Here is a 22514-nt window from a genome sequence, read left to right on the forward strand (position 1 = left end):
TTAGATGGGGGCTATATATAATTATGGACTGATATGGACAAATTTTTGAATGGTTGTTAGAGACTATATACTAATATCATGTGCCAAATTTCAGCCGGATCGGATGAAATTTGCTTCTCTTAGAGGATCCGCAAACCAAATCTGGGAATCGGTTTATATGGGGCTATATATAGTTATGGACCAATATGGACAATTTTTACTTGGTTGTTAGAGACCATATACTAACACCACGTACCAAATTTCAACCGGATCGGAAGAATTTTGCTTCTCTAAGATGCTCCGGAGTTCAAATCTGGGGATCGGTTTATATGGGGGCTACATATAATTATGGACCGATATGGACCAATTCCTACATGGTTGTTAGAGACCATATACTAACACCACGTACCAAATTTCAACCGGATCGGATGAAATTTGCTGCTCTTAGAGGCTCGCAAGCTAAATCCGGAAATGGGTTTATATGGGGGCTATATATAATTATGGACCGACGTGGACCAAATTTTGCATGGTTGTTAGAGACCATATACTAACACCATGTACCAAATTTCAGCCGGATCGGATGAAATTTGCTTCTCTTAGAGGCTCCGCAATCCAAATCTGGGGATCGGTTTATATGGTGGCTGTATATAATTATGGACCGATATGGACCAATTTTTGCACGGTTTTTGGAGACCATATACTAACACCATGTACCAAATTTCAATCGGATTGAATGAAATATGCTTCTCTTAGACGCTCCGCAGGCCAAATCTGAGTGTCCCTTTATATGGGTGCTATACGTAAAAGTGGACCGATATGGCCCATTTGCAATACCATTCGACCTACATCAATAACAACTTCTTGTGCCAAGTTTCAAGTCGATAGCTTGTTTCGTTCGGAAGTTTGCGTGATTTCAACAGACGGACGGACATGCTCAGATGCTTAGAGCAATATTTCGATGTGTTACAAACGGAATGACTTCCTATGGTGGAGGGTATAATAAGCCAAAGAATTTAGATCCTCCAAATATGCCTTTTCCTATACAGTGAAACCTCTCAAACATGGACACTCTGAAAACCGGACACCTCTCAAAACATGGGCTATTGTCTGGGGAAGTACGTATTTTGACGTATTAAAATTAACTTCTCATCACCAGAGAACTGCAACCGGTGGCTGTTTTCGAATTGCAAACTTACCCACAAAATGTCGGTGGCAGTGAGTAAGAGACCAATTACCATGCGATCATTTGATACAAATGCGAGAATAAAAACACCGATAGTATATAACAATGTTCGTATGCAGTGTCTTGCAATCTTACACGATGTCGATTGGTAAACAAAAAACGAAGTCGGCACTTAAGTGTGATTGCACTCAACAACAACAATTACTAGCAGTTGCCATTAGCTCAAGAGAATTGAGAGAGTGCCAAATAAGAGAATACCAAACTGCTGAGACATGGGTAACCAATTTGTGTGATCGCTTTACTACGGTGTTTTTGAGAGACCAACACTCATACTAACAAACACCGACAGTCGTCGGTTGCATTGGATATTGGTGGTTGAATTTTTTTTTTACCAGTTGGTGTTTTAAGATTGCAAATGTTGGTGTTTACTAAATACACTGGTCGGTTGGTGTAGATCGCAGCCGTTCTCTGCTGGACACTTCCGAAAGGTGGACAAATTTTGGGCTACCATGGGTGTCCACCTTTCAGATGTTTCACTGTATATGCAATTTATTTATCTTTAATGCAAAGGTTCTATATCTCACATAATTTTACGATTGTTTTCCTTATATCAAACATGATGTTCTTTACTTTAAGGAAAATTTGTCTTATTTTAAAGACAAACATTTGAAGATTTTTTTTTTTTAATTTTGATCTTTCTGTTAGTTAAAATGCCTTTATTTTGAAGAAAATTAAAATTTTACACAGTCTTTAATACTAGGCCAATATTTTTTAAGTGAAATATCTTTTGTACAAAAGTGAAATATTAACTACTACTCCACGCTGGCGCCCTGCATTATGGTTGGACCACCCTCTAAACACGTTTTCTTAAACTTTAATTTAAGTTTCCTAAACTTTGTTGTTCCTATGTGAACATTAAAAAAAAAAAACAAGCTCTACATCTACTTCCTCCTCGCCGTCTGTATATGACATCTAGTGTTACTCCTTAAAAACAAAAACTTAAAAAGGGTATAAAGCAAAAACACAGAAAACATTCGGATAATATAAATTTATGCTGAATCTACTTGGAAAAAAACAAATAATTCGCAGAAAACATTTGAGAAGAAAAATCTCCGAAGCCATGATAATGACCATGTTGCTGATATTGCTGGTTCAAATGTCACTTCTCAATGCTGACAACAAGATTAGATTTAGCCAAAAAAAAAATAGAAAACATAAAAAACCTAAAGGAAATGAAAAACAGCTTAATATGCATAAAAGTAGAAAATGATAGGGGTATATTTAGCATTTCTTAAAAATTTGGGTTTCTTTCCAAGAAAAAAGGAATGCTGCAAAAAATTCCTCAAATTGAATTGAAACGAAGAAAGAAGGCAAAATGAATGAGGAAATATTTTGAGAGGCAAAAAAAATCGTTAGGAAATGAAAATGTTGAAGAGCTCTCACGGATGTAATGGCACATTTCAATAGAAATGACAACAGACATTTCACATAGTCTTAAATTACAAAAAATTATATATTAGAAATATATTAAAAAAAATACTAAGGAATATTTTAAGTAGACATTTTCATTGTTAGTAATTATATTACATATAAATCTAAATCTATATATATAAAATTCAATCTATGTTTGTTTATTTGTTTGTTTGTTTGTTTGTATGTTCCGAGTTGGCTCCGAAACGGCTGTACCGATTTACTTGAAACTTTCAGAGATCGTAGGGGGCGTTCATGTGGTGAAAACAGGGTACCTCATTTTTTGACACCTGGTCGCGGAGGAGGACCTCCCCTTCGTCGGACTTTTTGAAAATTGGACCACAGTTGACCGATTTGCTTGAAATTTTCATTGAAGATTGGGGTTGGTATCTAGACAAAGATCCGCTTCTTTTTATTTCGATATTTGTTGGCGGAGGGGGTCTCCCTTTTGTTCGACTTTTTTTAAGTACAGTGAAAAAACTAAAATTCTCTAAATTATCTGAGATTTACAGAGAACATGTGGTGAGGTTATGGAATTAATATGGGGTACCCGATGATTTCATATGTGGATGGGGAGGGGGACCTCCCCCTTGCCCTACTTTTTGAAACTTGGAACAAAATTATGCGATTTGCTTGAAATTTTCATTGAATGTTGGGGTTGCCATCTAGACAAAAATCCGCTACATTATTTTTCGATATTTGGTCGGGGAGGGTGACCACCCCTTTGCCCGAATTTTTTTGTTTGAAAGTACAAACAAAACTTAACTCCCCCGACTGAAATTTTACGGAAAAAATGGGTTATGAAATTTATATCAGGTTCTCGATTTTTTAATAAAAATAAAAGGGCATAGGGAGACATCCGCTTCTCTTAAGTACATACAGAGAAACAATTAAACTTTACCGAGTTACTTGAAATTTACAGAGGACTGGGTAGAGGTTACGATATTAATAGTTGATACCTGATTTTGTGATATTTGGACGGAAGAGAGACCGCCCTTTTAGGCTTATAATTTGCTTGACATTTTCTGGGACGTTTACAAAAGATACGCTAGATCACTTTTCGATATTTAGTCGGGGAGGAGGTCCTCCTCTAAAACTGCAAAAAAAAAACAACAATTCTTAAGTTTTCTTGAAATTTACATAGGCAGTGGGGGAAGGTTATGAACGAAGAGGCAACCTTCTTTGCCCCACACTTGAAGGAAAGTTTCAAGAATTTTCAGGGAAGGTTAGGTGTGCTATTCACTACGGTGTTTGTCGATATTGTATCGGGGAAAGTGACGTCCCTTTAAAACAATAGAGCAAAATTTAAACATCTCCGATCTACTTGAAATTTACAGGGACGTGGCAGGAGGTGATTAAATTTATACATGATTTTTAAATTTGTATATGATTTTTCGATATCTGGTTGGGGAAGAGGAAAATTGAAATAAACATTGTCGATTTACTTCGATAGAATTTATATGGACCATTGAGTAGTTGCGAAATTAATATAGGTACGTGATAGTCCGATATCTGGTCGGAGTGGAGCGAAGGTGGCGAGACGGTTCCCTTTTGTCCGTTTTTTTTCTTAAGTTGAAAGTAGAGGGTTGTCCGTAAATGGAAACTCGGTACATAATTTTATGATTTTTGCACAGACTTCTGCCAGACTTCTTTTTAGTAAAGAACTTAAATTTACATGAAATTGGCAGCCAACGTAGAGGATGCATCATTTTCCAACATTTTAGCAAATGTTAATGTGGTAAAATTTTTTACTACTTTTGCTTTTTCCGATTTATTTGATGGGAAACAATAATTCTTTGTATGTTATTATAATATAGTGCTTAATTTTCAGATATATTGAGGAGGAGGTTACCTTTCCTTGACAAACCACACTTAAAATTCACAAGAAATATAGAAGATTGTCCAACTACTTGAATACAGAACATTATTAAAAAAATTTGGAGGAAAGGGTACACACTCTCCCGCCGTATTTGTACCTATAAACGAAAAATCAAGTAGTCCGATTTGTTTAAAAGAATTGAAATCTTTTCGAATTTGTTTTCAGCACGAAGGATATAGTTGACTAAGTTAACGCAAAATGTTCCTCAAAATACGCTTCGGAAGGCGCAGCGAAGTGGGCCGGGTTACGCTAGTATTTTTATAATATTTAAACATTATATTAGGATTTAATTTGAAATTTTTAACATAACTAAATTATTAAATAATTAATTTAATTTATTTATGGACATTTCATTAATAAGATATATTTCTTTTAACTTTCTGAAAACTGAATACAAAATGAATTCAAATAGCACTGAATTAAAACAAAAGAAAATTCTGGACTCTTTTAGAGTCGAGAGTCAACTTTCCTTCGATAGACGAATGACTTGGATTTCGATTGGGTTTTTAATATATCACCACAAATATTTAAAATTTTTCTTAAAAACCCACGTTCCCTTTAAACCTATCTACTACACCATTACCAGACCCTATTTAATCCAAAAAAAAACTTAGAAATTCAAAAAAGACTTGTAATATAATTTTGTCACATTTAACCAATATCACTAACATCATTTGCACGACCACAAACGACTTGAAGAAACTGGAGTGTAAGAATAGTCATTGTCAAGACCGGAATACAGACTTTATTATAAAACCTAATGGCGGTTATGAGAAAAAAAAACAGCGAAATATTTTTGCATATGGCTTCATATTCTCATTTGTTTGCTTTTAAAAATAAATTTAATTTTCTTTAATAAGGAAATTCAAAGGGAAGCGAAAGCAACAAAAAAAAACTGAAATATGAATGTAAAGCTTCAAGGAGATTCTAATACTCTTGCCAATTTTGGTATGTATGGTAGCAAGTATTATTCAAAATTAACCCCTAGGGATTGAAGGAAATTCCTTATGTGTTTCTTTTTTTTTTGGGCTTTTGAAGATGGTTATGTAAACAAATTCCACTCACTTTGATGTCTTCTGGGGGTGAACGCAGTCAACAACAAAAAAATACCTTTTATGACACGTCCCTTTATGTATGCCTATGTGAATACAATAAGTTCTAATAGAAAGACTATTTAGATTTTTTTTTTTCTTAAATTTAGTGGAAATAGGCAATGTGGTTAAAATATTTAATACATAAGCTCCTTGAATCACTTTAATACTCTATATCAAAGGTAAAGGAGTACTAATAAATTATAAATTTTTTATAGGATATGAATTCAGTACTTTTTTACATGAAAGAAGACTGTTTCCTTTTTTATAACGCCCAAAAGTATGTGAAGAGTAAAGACGTGTTAACGCAATAAGATCCTGATACTTCAACAGTTATGTACACAGAAAAAAAAATTATTCAATCGCGTATCTAATCGATCAAGGTCACGGGCATTTGTTATTTTAGGTAACGGCCAGACGGAGCAGTCTAAAATCCATTTTTTAGTACACCGATCGTCTTAGAATTAAATTCCAAACCGATTTAGAAATGTCCATCGGTCTGTCTGTTCATGAATTCTTGTCTTCAAAGTGCAACTCGCAATAGAAGCTCTAGCATTCTCAAATTTCGGCTCATAATAATAGGCTCATATAACATACCGTGTGGTTGAACGCTATATTTTGTAATTTCTTCTTTTTTTGCTTCTTTTTTAAATTTATTGTTCAATGTTGGAAATAGCCTCAAATTTTACAATCAATTTAGATTTGTTCGATTTGCTTATCTTTGGCCCAAATTGTGGCCGACAACCGGCCGACAAAGCTTTCACACACTGCTCGAAAGTGGCTTTACAGTATTTTGGTCAATTCTCGGCAACGCACCGACTCGAGATGACCGAAACTTTGATTTTTTTTTGTGCCAATCCTCTGTTGGAGACTCAATCGACTTTGCATAATTTACTTTATAATTTCATTTATTATATTCACTTAGTAGGCATTGATTTTCTATTTTAGTATATTGTCAATTGTAGAAAATATTTTTTCATTCCCAAATAAAATTTCGTGTTGTTAAATTCGAGTGTGTTCTTAATACTTCAATCCCACACATAGATGAATTTCCAAAACCCTCCTCTCCGAAATGCCCTTAGTACCAGCTTACGGTAAAAATTAATGGAAGGATCTCCTTTTAGGTCATTCTTGCTTGAAGCGTGTAAAGTGCGTTGGTGCTGAGGGCTGTCATGTTAGAATGCCCATGATTTCCGGCCAAAATCCAAGTCTTCATTACTGTGTTTAGAATATTTTCCCGATAATATTCGGCATTTATTTTGACCCCACTGTCGATCAATTCGAGCAGGCTGTGACCATCGGCCTTTACCGCAGCCCACCACGGGTGCTTACAGTTAGGTTAGGTTAGGTTAGGTTAGGTTAGATGGCAGCCCGATGTATCAGGCTCACTTAGACTATTCAGTCCATTGTGATACCACAGTGGTGAACTTCTCTCTTATCACTGAGTGCTGCCCGATTCCATGTTAAGCTCAATGACAAGGGACCTCCTTTTTATAGCCGAGTCCGAACGGCGTTCCACTTTGCAGTGAAACCGCTTAGAGAAGCTTTGAAACCCTCAGAAATGTCACCAGCATTACTGAGGTGGGATAATCCACCGCTTAAAAACTTTTTGGCTACCAACTGTAGAATTCTACGAAGCCTGGTAGATGTATATACTGTTTGGTAGAACTATTGATGATTGCGTAGATTTTACAAAATATTCCTCTCCAACTGAAAGGTATTTCAAAAAATTTCTTATATTTCCATTTTCCTATAGAGATAGAATTTTGACAAAATTTAACAAATAAAACTATGACAAAATTTACTATGGATGTACAATTTTGACAAAAGTTTCTATAGAAATAAAATGTTGACAAAATTTTCTATAAAAATAAAATTTTGCCAAAATTTTCTATAAAAATAAAAATATGGCAAAACCTTGACAAAATGTTCTACAGAAATAAAATGTTGACAAAATTTTCTATAGAAATAAAATTTTGACAAAATTTTCTATAGAAATGAAATTTAGACAAAGCCTTGAAAAAATTTTCTATAGAAATAAAATTTTGACAAAATTGTCTATAAAAATAAAATTTTGACAAAATTATCTATAAAAGTAAAATTTTGACAAATATTTCTATTGAAATAAAATTTTGTACAAAAGTTTCTATGGAAATAAAATTTTGACAAAATTTTCTATAGAAATAAAATTTTGACAAATTTCCCTATAGAAATAAAATTTTGACAAAATTTTCTATGGAAATAAAATTTTGACAAAATTTTCTATAGAAATAACATTTTTGAAAAAATTTTCTATAGAAATAAAATTTTGACAAAATTTTCTATAGAAATAAAATTTTGTACAAAATTTTCTATGGAAATAAAATTTTGACAAAATTTTCTATAGAAATAAAATTTTGACAAATTTCTCTATAGAAATAAAATTTTGACAAAATTTTCTATGGAAATAAAATTTTGACAAAATTTTCTATAGAAATAAAATTTTGACATAATTTTCTATAGCGATAAAATTTTGACAAAATTTCTATGGAAATAAAATTTTTACAAAATTTTCTATAGAAATAAAATTTTGACAAAATTTTCTATAGAAATAAAATTTTGACAAAATTTTCTATAAAATAAAATGTTGACAATGCCTTGACAAAATTTTCGATAGAAATAAAATTTTGACAAAATTTTCTACAGAAATAAAATTCGGCAAAATTTTCAATAGAAATATTTTTTTTTTTTACAAAGCCTTGACAACATTTTCTATAGAAATAAAATTTTGACAAAATTTTCTATAGAAATAAAATTTTGACAAAATTTTCTATAGAAATAAAATTTTGACAAAACTTTGATAATATTTTCTTTAAAAATTAAATTCTGAGAAAATTATCTATGTAAATTAAATTTGGCAAAATTTTCTATATACATAAAATTTTGACAAAATTTTCTATAGAAAAAACAAAATTTTACAAAATGTTCTATTGAAATGAAATTTAGATCAAATTTTCTGTAGAAATAAAATTTTGACAAAATTTGCTACAGAAATAAAATTATTCGAAATTTTGTATAGAAATAAAATTTCTATATAAATAAAATTTTGACAAAATTTTCTATAGAAAAAAAATTTTACAAAATTTTCTATAGAAATAAAATTTTGACAAAATTTTCTATAAAAAAAAAATTGACAAAATGGTCTATAGAAATGAAATTTAGATCAAATTTTCTGTAGAAATAAAATTTTGACAAAATTTTCTTTAAAATTAAAAATTTGAGAAAATTTTTTATAAAAATAAAATTTTGACAAAATTTTCTACAGAAATAAAATTTTGACAAATTTTTTTTATAAAATGAAAATAGAGGAAGCACGCTCAAAAACAAACCCAGCCGACTACATTCAAAACGATGAGTTGAGTTTGGCAAAGGAAAAGAGATATGTTTGCAAATTTGTTTAGGTAGTAGCCGACTATCAAACCTTTTTTCGAAAGGTTCAAGTGTAATTCACTTTGGGTTGAGTGAATTACCCGAATTTATTCTGATAATTGGTTGATAGTTTTGTTGCAAGCAGAGGATGCTGACGAGGAATGTGGTAATTCCGAAACAGCTGTACATCCAACCATCTTGCAGTCTATAGGGCTTTGCCCAAATAAATTTAACAAGCATACTTTTCCTCTGTTTGTTAAGCTACACTTGTAGTTTAGTCAATGCATGGTTTTAAGCTGAAATCAAAACCAACAATATATAAAATTTTTAAAAAATGTTCTATAGAAATAAACTTTTGAAATAAATTTTCAAGGGGAAAACACTTTTGACAAATTTTCTTTAGAAATAAAATTTTGACAAAATTTTCTTTACAAATAAAATTTTGACAAAATTTTCTTTACAAATAAAATTTTGACAAAATTTTCTTTACAGATAAAATTTTGACAACATTTCCTATAGAAATAAAATTTTGACAAAATTTTCAATAGAAATAAAATTTTGACAAAATTTTCTATAGAGATAAAATTTTGACAAAATTTTTTATAGAAATAAAATGGTGACAAATAAAATTTTGACCACATTTTCTATAGAAATAAAATTTTAAGAAAATTGTCGATAGAAATAAAATTTTAGCAAAACAAGAGTTTGTTGGTAGTTCTCATAAAATTTTCTTCAAAATTGTGTAGATTATTTTCGACTCGAGTGGCATTTGGTGGATCTTGTTTTCTGTTTTTCAAAAGTGTAAATTGTTGGCTGACCTCTTTGGCAAGTGAACCCGATCATTTTGTTTGTTCACAAACTGCTCAATTTGGAATGGTTTCTTATCGGAGAAAGATTTATTAACATATAAATGCTTGCATGCTTTAAAGATAGCCAATAGTAGGTTTCTGGCAAAATATAAATCAACTTCTCTTTCCTATAATCATATACATATGCCGAATACCATTAATTCACCGATATTTTCACAAAGTCAGCTTGACGCAATTTTGACTGGCTGGATCAAAGTTTTGATTCAACATTAATGATTTATTCAATATAAGATATCAAACCAATTTAAATCCAATTTTTGTTATAAATTTAATCACATGTCTATTATAGAAAAAAATCAAATTTTCCTCTTCACTAACTACCAATCACTGCAAATATTTTGATGATCCATATGCATATAAAAACAAACTATAAAATCAGGTTCATTGTTATTTAAATTTTACATGAAAATAAGACGCAATCATGGATGAACAATTTCCAATTATTTTCTTTATAGATGCAAATAAAAACACATACATATGCATATATGCACTTATACATACATAACAATCAATCTTTAGAAAGTATTTGTAAAACCCATTTTATACGAATGTGGTCAAATGAATATGAAATCTTTCTTATTTTCGAAACATGATAGTTATTTCTAATATCGATTTATCCACAAAGTTTCATAACATTTTCTCGCTCAAGAACTTAAACAGAAAGACCGACATAGGTCATCCTAGGGATTGAAATCAGTATCAGAAGTTGACTTCTCAATAATCAGTATCAAAATATTGGCTTTTTGAGTTTTATGTTGTTTAGACATTTCATTGATTTCAATAAAATTTCGAAATTTCAGAGAAATCTGATAAAAATTGCAGTAAGTAGTGGCTCAGGTAGGTCTATAGGGGGATATACCAAAACATATACAGCTACACTCTACAAAAAATTGTTTCAAATATTCCTCTCCAACTAAAATGTAATTCACAATTTTTGTTTGTTTTTATTTTCTTACTTATAGAAATAAAATTTATAGTAATAAAATTTTGACAAAATCTTGTATAGAAATAAAATTTTGACAAAATCTTGTATAGAAGTAAAAGTTTGACAAAATTTTGTATAGAAATAAAATTTTAACAAATTTTTCTATAGAAATACAAATTTGACACAATTTTCCCTAGCAGCAAATTTTTGGCAAAATTTTCTACAGAAATGAAATTTATATCAGAATTTCTATAGCAATAAAATTTTGACAAAATTTATATCAGATTTTCTATAGCAATAAAATTTTGACAAAATTTTTTATAGAAATAAAATTTTGACAAAAGTTTCCATAAAAATAAAATGTTGACAACATTTTCTATAGAAATAAAATTTTGACAAAATTTTCTATAGAAACAAAATTTTGTATAGATATAACATTTTGACAAATTTTTCTATAGAAATAAAATTTTTAAAAAATTTTCTATAGAAATAAACTTTTGAGAAAATTTTCTATAGAATTTTACAGAAGTAAAATTTTGAAAATTTTCTCTATAGCAATAAAATATGGACAAAATTTTCTATAAAAATGAAATTTTGACAAAATCTTCTACAGAAATAAAATTATGACAATATTTTCTATAGAAATAAAATTTTGACAAAATTTCTCTATAGAAATAAAATTTTGACAAAATTTTCTATAGTAATAAAATTTTGACATAATTTTCTATAGAAATAAAATTTTGACAAAATTTTCTATAGAAACAAAATTTCATATAGAAATAAAAATTTGACAATTTTTTCTATAGAAATAAACTTTTTAAAAAATTTTCTATAGAAATAAAATTTTGACAACATTTTCTATAGAAATAAAATTTTCTATGGAAATAAAATTTTAACAAAATTTTCTATAGAATTCTACAGAAGTAAAATTTTGAAAAATTTCTCTATAGAAATAAAATTTTGACAACATTTTCTATAGAACTAAAATTTTGACAAAATTTTCTATAGAAATCAAATTTTGACAAAATTTTCTATAAAATTTAAATTTTGACAAAATTTTCTATAGAACTAAAATTTTGACAAAATTTTCTACAGAAATAAAATTTTGACAAAATTTTCTATAGAAATACAATTTTGACAAAATTTTCTATAGAAATAAAATTTGACAAAATTTTCTATAGAATTCTACACAAATAAAATTTTGAAAAATTTCTCTATAGAAATAAAATTTTGAAAAAATTTTCTATAGAAATGAAATTTTGACAAAAGTTTCCATAAAAATAAAATGTCGACAAAATTTTCTATAGAAATAAAATTTTGACAAAATTTTCTATAGAAACAAAATTTTGTATAGATATAACATTTTGACAATTTTTTCTATAGAAATAAAATTCTTAAAAAATTTTCTATAGAAATAAACTTTTGAGAAAATTTTTTATAGAATTCTACAGAAGTAAAATTTTGAAAAATTTCTCTATAGAAATAAAATTTGGTCAAAATTTTCTATAAAAATAAAATTTTGACAAAATCTTCTACAGAAATAAAATTATCACAAAATTTTCTATAGAAATAAAATTTTGACAAAATTTTCTATAGTAATAAAATTTTGACATAATTTTCTATAGAAATAAAATTTTGACAAAATTTTCTATAGAAATAAAATTTTGACAAAATTTTCTATAGAAACAAAATTTCATATAGAAATAAAATTTTGACAATTTTTTCTATAGAAATAAACTTTTTAAAAAAATTTCTATAGAAATAAAATTTTGACAAAATTTTCTATGGAAATAAAATTTTGACAAAATTTTCTATAGAATTCTACACAAGTCAAATGAAAAATTTCTCTATAGAAATAAAATTTTGACAAAATTTTCTATAGAACTAAAATTTTGACAAAATTTTCTATAGAAATTAAATTTTGACAAAATTTTCTATAAAATTGAAATTTTGACAAAATTTTCTATAGAAATAAAATTTTGACAAAATTTTCTACAGAAATAAAATTTTGACAAAATTTTCTATAGAAATACAATTTTGACAAAATTTTCTATAGAAATAAAATTTGACAAAATTTTCTATAGAATTCTACACAAGTAAAATTTTGAAAAGTTTCTCTATAGAAATAAAATTTTGAAAAAATGTTCTATAGAAATGAAATTATGACAACATTTTCTACAGAAATAAAGTTATGACAAAATTTTTTGTAAAAATGAAATTTTGACAAAATTTTCTATAGAAATAAAATTTTGACAAAATTTTCTATAGAAATAAAATTTTGACAAAATTTTCTATAGAAATAAAATTTTGACAAAATTTTCTATAGAAATAAAATTTTGACAAAATTTTCTATCTACACAAGTAAAATTTTGAAAAATTTCTCTATAGAAATAACATTTTGACAAAATTTTCTATAAAAATGAAATTTTTACAAAATTTTCTATAGAAATAAAATTTTGACAAAATTTTCTATAGAAATACAATTTTGACAAAATTTTCTATAGAAATAAAATTTTGACAAAATTTTCTATAGAAATAAAATTTTGACAAAATTGTATATAGAAAAAAAATTGATAAAATTTCAATGTAGTAGATCACACGCAGTGAAGAACAATATTTCAAGATCGAAATATTATTTTTAGACGGAGAACATGGAACATTTTTGTCGCAAAACTTTTATTTTCTCGAAAAATGTACATGGTTGCCAAAGTCAGATATATAATATCCGAGAAAATAACATAGTTGCGATAAATATGTTACATGTTCCCCATCCAAAAATAAAATTTTGGTCTTGAAACATGTTTGAGGTGATCATATTCCTTCTCTGTAAGCAGATAGATCTATATGGGGGCTATATGGGGGCTATACCAAAACATGGACAGATGCACTCTAAAGTCGAAACACAAATTTGTACAGTTCTTCCAGTTTTCCAATTGCAGACCAATGGGATCCATTTTTATCCGGTGTCTAAAAGAAATAATCAGAAAATCGTTTTGTTTGGGGGCTATAATGAAAATCTTCACATTAACATACAAATTACTCCACATACGGACGGACATCGGAATTTCGCAGAAGACTGTAAACCCCCTTCTCATATCTTTCTCCATGTTATACAAACATTTTACAAAATACTATAATACCCTGACCACAAGGTCGGTTAGGGTAAAATAGTCTCTAAGGTTCATATGAATTGAGTTTTGCAACTTTCATTTATATCATTTCACAATAATCTCTATGGTGCAAAATCTTAGAAAAACTTTTTTCCATTCCAACTTACACATGTTTATAAGCGATTTGCTTTTCTTTTTATTTTTGAACTTTTGGGCTCATTGTTTTCCCAAGAATATTGAAAGCATTTAACAAACCAAGGAAATTTGTAGAAGAAAACTATAGTCATAGTAAAAAAAACAATACCAGACTTAGGTTTTTCACTTTCTTTCTGTTTTTCGAAAATCTTTTTATATTTTTCCAAGCAAATAGAAAACAAAGAAAAAAATATTACCAAAGTTTTGTCGTGGTAAAAACAAACCTCAATTGCTGTCTCTTCTACTGATACTGCTGTTGCTGTTGATATTAGACAATTGCTATGATGGCATAGCAATGTACAAACATGTAAGACATTATTATTAAAAAAGTTTTGTAAACATATATCTGCAAAGATACTTTTAAAGATGGTTGAAAGAAAGCACTTCTGAGTACAGGAAACTTTATAGGAACTTTCAAATAATCTACCAAGAAAACAAGAAATGAAAAGAAGCAAAAATACATTTGTTCAAATGAAACAAAAGAAATCTTTAAAATTTAATAATTTAAAAATGTAAAATTTATTAATAAAAATAATTTCGTATTTTTTCGGTTTCTTTGCAGTTACAAAATTTGTACGCATTGGTATTGCCGATAAGAACGATTCACCGCCTTATTTTGATAAATTTTTATACGAGACTGAAATCGATGAAAATGCCGATTTACAATCAACCGTACTCACAGTCAATGCCAAGGATCACAATGAGTGTAAGTATTACTCACATTTTAATAAAATACTAAAAACCACTTTGAAAACGAAAAAAATTAATAAATCTGATTTGTATGACAATTTTCTCAAATTTTTATATCTTTAAAAATTTTTTCAAAATTTTATTTCTATAGAAAATTTTGTCAAAATTTTATCTATATCGAAAATTTGGTGAACATTTTATCTCTATCGAAAATTTGGTCAAAATTTTATTTCAATAGAAAATTTTATCAAAATTTTATTTGTTGTTTTTTTTTTCGATTTCAGCTTAAAACCATACATTGACTAAACTACAAGTGTAGCTTAATCAACAGAGCAAAAGAATGTTTGTAAAATTTATTTGAGCAAAGCCCTATAGACTGCAAGATGGTTGGATGGACGCACGTTTCGCAATTACCACATTCCTCATCAGCATCCTCTACTTTGTTGGTTAAGCTACACTTGTAGTTTAGTCAATGTATGGTTTTAAGCTGAAATCAAAAAACAACAACAATGATTAAAGAACAAAAACTAACAATAACAGAACAAAACGAATGAAAGAAAGAAGAGGAAGCACGCTCAAAATAAAACCCAGCCAACTTCACTCAAATCGATGATGAAGATGATGAAGAAGATGTTTGTACGAATTTATTTCGGCACAAGCCGGCTATCAATGTAAAGTCATTTTTCGGAAGGTTCAAGTGTGGCTTATTGTTGGGTTTAATGAACTGCCTGAATTTATTCTGATAATTGGTTGATAGTTTTGCTGCAAGTAGAGGATGCTGATGAGGAATGTGGTAATTCCGAAACGTGCATCCATCCAACCATCTTGCAGTCTATAGGGCTTTGCCCAAATAAATTTGACAAACATTCTTTTCCTCTGTTGGTTAAGCTACACTTGCAGTTTAGTCAATGTATGGTTTTAAGCTGAAATCAAAAAAGAACAACAATGATTAAAGAACAAAAACCAACTATTTCAATAGAAAATTTTATCAAAATTTTATTTCTATAGAAAATTTTATGAACATTTTTATTCTATAGAAAATTGTGTCAAGTTTTTATTTCAATACAAAATTTTATCAAAATTTTATTTCTATAGAAAACTTTGTTGAAATTTCATTTCTATAGAAAATATTGTCAAAATTTTATTCCTATAGAAAATTTTTTCAAAATTTTATTTCTACAGAAAAGTTTTTCAACATTTTATTTGTACAGAAAATGTTGTCAACATTTTGTTTCTTTATACAATTTTATCAAAATTTTATTTCTATAGTAAGTTTTGTCAAAATTTTATATATATAGCAAATTTTGTCAATATTGTATTTATATCGACAATTTGGTCAAAATTTTATCTCTATAGAAAATTTTGTCAATACTTGGCTTCTTTAGACAATTTTGTCAAATATTTATTTCTATACGAAATTTTGTCAAAATTTTATTTCTATTGAAAATGTTTGTAAAAAATTATTATCTTATAGAAAATTTTGTCACAATTTTATTTCTATAGAAAATTTTGACAAAATTTTATTTCAATAAAAAATTTTGTCAATATTATATTTCTACAGAAAATTTTGTCAAAATTTTTGTTTTATAGACAATTTCATCAAAATTTTATTGCTATTGAAAATTTTGTCAAATATTTATTCTTATAGAAAATTTTGGCAAAATTTTGTTTCTATAGAAAATTTTTGACAAAATTTTATTTCTGTAGAAAATTTTATCAAAATTGTATCGCCATCGAAAATTTGGTCAAAATTTTATTTCAATAGAAAAATTTATCAAAATCTTATTTCTATAGAAAATTGTATCAAAATTTTATTTCTGTAGAAAATTTTGTCAAAATTTTATTTCTATAGCAAGTTTTGTCAAAATTGTATTTCTAAAGAAATTTTGTCAAAATTTTATTTCTATTGAAAATTTTTTTTCAAAATTTTATTCTCATAGAAAATTTTGTCACAATTTTATTTCTATAGAAAATTTTGACAAAATTTTATTTCTATAGAAAATTTTGTCAAAATTTTATTTCTATAGCAAATTTTATCAAAATTTTATCTATATCGAAAATTTGGTCAAAATTTTATCTCTATAGAAAATTTTGTCAAAATTTTATTTCTATAGAAAATTTTGACAAAATTTTATTTCTATAAAAAATTTTGTCAAAATTTTATTTCTACAGAAAATTTTGTCAAAATTTTTGTTCTATAGACAATTCCATCAAAATTTTATTTCTATAGCAAATTTTGTCAAAATTTTATTTCTATTGAAAATTTTGTCAAATTTTTATTCATATAGAAAATTTTGTCACAATTTTGTTTCTATAGAAAATTTTTGACAAAATTTTATTTCTATAGAAAATTTTGTCAAAATTTTATCTCTATCGAAAATTTGGTCAAAATTTTATGTCAATAGAAAACTTTATCAAAATTTTATTTCTATAGAAAATTATGTCAAAATTTTATTTCTATAGAAAATTTTGTCAAAATTTTATTTCTATAGCAAATTTTGTCAAAACTTTAGCAAATTTTGACAATATTGTATCTGTATCGAAAATTTTGTCAAAATTTTATCACTATAGAAAATTTTGTCAAAATTTGGTTTCTTTAGACAATTTTATCAAATTTATATTTCTATATGAAATTTTGTCAAAATTTGGTTTCTTCAGACAATTTTGTCAAAATTTTATTTCTATTGAAAATTTTGTCAAAATTTTATTCTTAAAGAAAATATTGTCACAATTTTATTTCTATAGAGAATTTTGACAAAATTTTATTTCTATGGAAAATTTTGCCAAAATTTTGTTTCTATAGAAAATTTTGTTAACATTTTTGTTCTATAGACAATTTCGTCAAAATTTTATTTCTATAGGAAATTTGGCAAATTTTTATTCTTAAAAAAATTTTGTTACAACTTTATTTCTATAGAAAATTTTGACAAAATTTTATGTCTATAGAAAATTTTGTCAAAATTTTATTTCTATAAAAAATGTTGTCAAAATTTGTGTTCTATAGACAATTTCTATAGAAAATTTTGTTCTATTTTTTTTTATAAGAAATTTTGCCAATTTTTTATTTTTATAAAAAAAATTATTTCTATAGAAAATTTTGTCAATATTTTATTTCTATAGCATTTTTTTCGAGATTGGATTTCTATAGAAAATTTTGTCAAAATTTTATGTCTATAGAAAATTTTGTCAAAATTTTATGTCTATAGAAAATTTTGTCAAATTTTTATTTCTATAGAAAATTCTGTCAAAATTTTATTTCAAAAGAAAATTTTATCAAAATGTTATTTCTATAGAAAACTTTGTTAAAATTGTATTTCTATAGAGAAATTTTTCAAAATGTTACTTGTGTAGATTTTATAGAAAATTTTGTTAAAATTTTATTTCTATAGAAAACTTTGTTAAAATTTTATTTCTATAGAAAATTTTGTCACAATTTTATTTCCATGGATAATTTTGTCATAATTTCATTTCCATAGATAATTTTCTCAAATTTTTATTTCCAAAGATAATTTTGTCATAATTTTATTTCAATAGAAAATTTTCTAAAGTCGTTAGAAAATTTTGGCAAAAAAAATTCTTTTAAAAAACTTTCTAACTAAATTAATTGGAATCACCATTGCGACAAATTTCAAATGTCAGGAAACATTCATTTGACTCAACACCTGATCCTGAGTAGACGTTATTGGTCTTTATCACTTTGTTCTGGGTAACTTCTGTTCGAGTAATGGTGCATAATTTCTTCAAATGACATTGGATGCTATTATAGCTCATAAACAAAATTCCGTCCATTCATTTGTTAGAAAAATAAACGTATGCCTGAAAAATTCACTTTGGCAATATCTTAAAAACCCAAGTCTTTTAAGGATTTTTACTATGTGATGGTCGTTACCATACTCGTAGCAAACAAAGAGACAACTTAAAAATATTTAGACAATTTCAAATTGTCGTGTTGTTTTTTTTTTAATATTTACAACAAAAAAGTTATGGTCATAAATAATTTCGATTACCATAAATTTAGCTGGGTAACAATTTCTAAGGAAATCATAAAAACGTGCTACAAATTCCATGGAGACATTTATAAAAGATATTTTCTGTATTATCAATTTTATTACAATTTGGTCTTCAATTATCACAATGAACACAATTCTTCCAAGTCCAAAATGAAATTCAACAAAAATCTCTTTGAGAAGGACCAATTTTTCGATTGTGCTTGAGTTTTGCCCGTTTCCTTTGAAAATTGCTACAGATTGTAGGGATTTTGTTAATAATTGACTAAATTTCACACATAATTTTTGTATTCTTTTTGCCCAAGTTCTTTTCTTGGCAATTTGTAAAATGGTTATGTTTACATCTTTTAGTGATGATTTATTTGTTCCATTTTCTCATTTTTTTATGTCTCAGTCAAAATGGAAAATCAAGAAAAGTACCAAGTCTTTAGGGCGTCATTTGTAAATGAACCATTTGCTAAAATAGAGCTCTTGAAAAGTTTGTAGCATTTATATATGTAAAGATATTGAAATGAAACATTATGGGGGGGTTGGTGATTTGGGGGGAGAACCTTGAGTATTTAGCATAATATTTACGTTTTGTGAAATGTTATTACAGACTTTGTTTAATTTGCTAACTTTTTGCAAATGGACTTCTTTATTATTTATTTTTCGAGTGCCAGCTCATGGGGGAGATGAGTGGAAATTTGCAAAACATGAATGATCAAAAATGATAAGGAATTTAACTTTATCATGTAATAGCTTGCAGAGGTAGATTTTTATTTTGCTACCATGTTTTCTTTTTAAAAAAGTCATTTTTGTTATCTTGAAAATTCCATACATAAAACGTTGGATACTTTTCTTCAGGTCACTTTTTCAGATGAAAATAGTGGTTGAATTGGTTTTGGAGTGAGTTAATCCTTCATGACTCTTTGTCGGAGACTTTTTCATCCATGCAAAATTGCTTTCTTTTATTTAGGCTTAAATCGATTTAAATATAACTTCGGATATGGGGTCAATTGTATAGTCACCGGCCTACCATAGTAGACTATACACTCAAAACTTTTTATACCCATAGGATGGGGGGTATATTAACTTTGTCATTCCGTTTGTAACACATCGAAATATTGCTCTAAGACCCATAAAGTATATATATTCTGGGTCGTGGTAAAATTCTGAGTCGATCTGATCATGTCCGTCCGTCCGTCCGTCCGTTCGTCCGTCCGTCTGTTGAAATCACGCTAACTTCCGAACGAAACAAGCTATCGACTTGAAACTTGGCACAATTAGTTGTAGGTCGGACGGTATTGCAAATGGGCCATATCGGTCCACTTTTACGTATAGCCCCCATATAAACAGACCCCCAAATTTGGCTTGCAGACCCTCTAAGAGAAACAAATTTCATCCGATCCGGCTGAAATTTGGTACATGGTGTTGGTATATGGTCTCTAACAACTATGCAAAAAATGGTCCACATCGGTCAATAATTATATATAGCCCCCATTTAAACCGATCCCCAAATTTGGCTTGCAGACCCTCTAAGAGAAGCAAATTTCATCCGATCCGGCTGAAATTTGGAACATGGTGTTGGTATATGGTCTCTAACAACTATGCAAAAAATGGTCGACATCGGTCAATAATTATATATAGCCCCCATATAAACCGATCCCCCGATTTGGCTTGCGGAGCCTCTAGGAGAAGCAAATTTCATCCGATCCGGCTGAAATTTGGTACGTGATGTTAGTATATGGTATCCAACAACCATGCAGGAATTGGTCCACATCGGTCCATAATTATATATAGCCCCCATATAAACCGATCCCCCGATTTGGCTTGCGGAGCCTCTAAGAGAAGCAAATTTCATCCGATCCGGCTGAAATTTGGTAAGTGATGTTAATATATAGTCTCTAATGACCATGCAAAAATTGGCCCACATCGATTCATAATTATATATAGCCCCCATATAAACCCCATATGACCAACGGAGCCTCTTGGAAGACCAAATTCATCTGATTCAGTTGATATTTGGTACGTGGTGTATATATATGGCCTCAAACACCCATGCAAACATTGGTCGAAATCGGTCCATAATTATATATAGGCCCCATATAAACCGATCCCCAGATTTGACCTCCGGAGCACCTTGGAAGAGCAAAATTCTTCCCATTCGGTTGAAATTTGGTACGTGATGTTAGTATAGGGTATCCAACAACCATGCAAGAATTGGTTCCTATCAGTCCATAATAATATATAGCTCCCATATAAACTGATCCCCAGATTTGACCTCCGGTGCCTTTTGGAGAAGCAAAATTCATCCGATCTGGTTGAAATTTGGTACGTGGTGGTAGTATATGATATTTAACAACCATGTGAGTTGAAATTTGTGGATGACAGTCTTTCGTAGAAGTTTCTACGCAATCCATAAGATTCGGCCTGGCCGAACTAACGGCCGTATATACTTGTTTTTTCTGATTCGATCACAAAATTAATTGATCGAATTGATTTTTTTATTGTCTTCAATCACAGAAATGATAGTATCAATTAAAAAATTAATTGATACTATTAATTTATGTGACTAATTTTTATTTCAATTAAAAATTTGTTAAATCAATTAAATTTTTAATTGAATATTTTTTAGAACTCAATTATGATTTTAAATTATGATTAAAATTTTCTTGAATTTTTTTTTTCTGTGTATAGATTCTTTTTTGACAAAAATCTTTTTTTAATACCCTCCAACATAATATGAGGGATATACTAACTTCGTTAATTCATGTGGGACGCATCGTAATATTGGTTTTAGGTTAGTTATAATGGCAGCCCGATATTTCCGACTCACATGAAATACCACAGTGGTGCACTTATGTTTAATCACTGAGTGCTGCCTATGTTTCTATGTTCAGCTCAATAACTAGGCACGTCCTTTTGCGAAACCACTCAGAGAAGCTTTGAAAAACTCAGCAATACTGTGAGGGGATAGTCCACAGCTGAAAAACTTTTTGTGTTCGGTCAAAAGTGCGATTGAACCTACAACCATTTGAATGGAAGGCGGTCATGCTGACCATTACACAACAGTGGCACCCATATTGTTATTTGTCCCCAAAAGTATACCCTGCGTCACACTGTGGAACAGGGCACTATGAGTTAGTGCATAGGTTTGCAACACCCAGAAGGAGACGAGATTGACAAATGGTGTCTTTGGCTATATTGCTCAGGACCAATCCCTGAGTCGATCTAGCCATGTCCGCCTGTCTGTGAACACATTTTTGTACTCAATCGGCCCCAGAAGCCAGAATTTCAGCCTGATTTATTTTAAATTTGCACAACGTCTGCAATTGGTAGTGTAGTAAAATATGCCGAATTTGGTTGAAATCGGTTCAGATTTAAATATAGCTGCCAACATTATTCTTGTAAAATCGCCACTGCAAAGTCGAAAACTTGTAAAAATTACTTCAATTTCCTTATAACATACTTCTAATAAGGTACATATCTACCATAAATACACTTCTGTGAAGTTGCCTGAAAATTATTCAGATTTAAATGTTTCCAATAATTTTTACAAACATTGTGTTCCACCACAGGACATTAACCGACTTAAATTTTAGGTCTATAGATTTTTTAGAAGCCTAATAAATTTTGTCCAGATCGAGACAGATTTAAATGCATATAATAGTTTGGCTTATAAATTCCCGGTCTAACAAAGAAAAACACATTTTTGTTGTCAAAATT

The 22514-nt window shown here is 28.6% G+C and overlaps 1 protein-coding gene across 1 annotated transcript in view; it reads left to right on the plus strand.

Moving 5' to 3' along the window:
- Positions 1-22514, plus strand: part of CadN2 (Cadherin-N2) — a 799659-nt gene that overhangs the window by 630062 nt on the left and 147083 nt on the right. The window contains exon 3 of the mRNA XM_075297355.1: positions 14672-14815. Within this exon, the coding sequence (XP_075153470.1) occupies positions 14672-14815 (144 nt within the window). The remainder of the gene's footprint in view (positions 1-14671; positions 14816-22514) is intronic.

This window comes from Haematobia irritans, chromosome 2, assembly GCF_050003625.1.
Source record: "Haematobia irritans isolate KBUSLIRL chromosome 2, ASM5000362v1, whole genome shotgun sequence".
In the NCBI taxonomy this organism is placed as follows: domain Eukaryota; kingdom Metazoa; phylum Arthropoda; class Insecta; order Diptera; family Muscidae; genus Haematobia; species Haematobia irritans.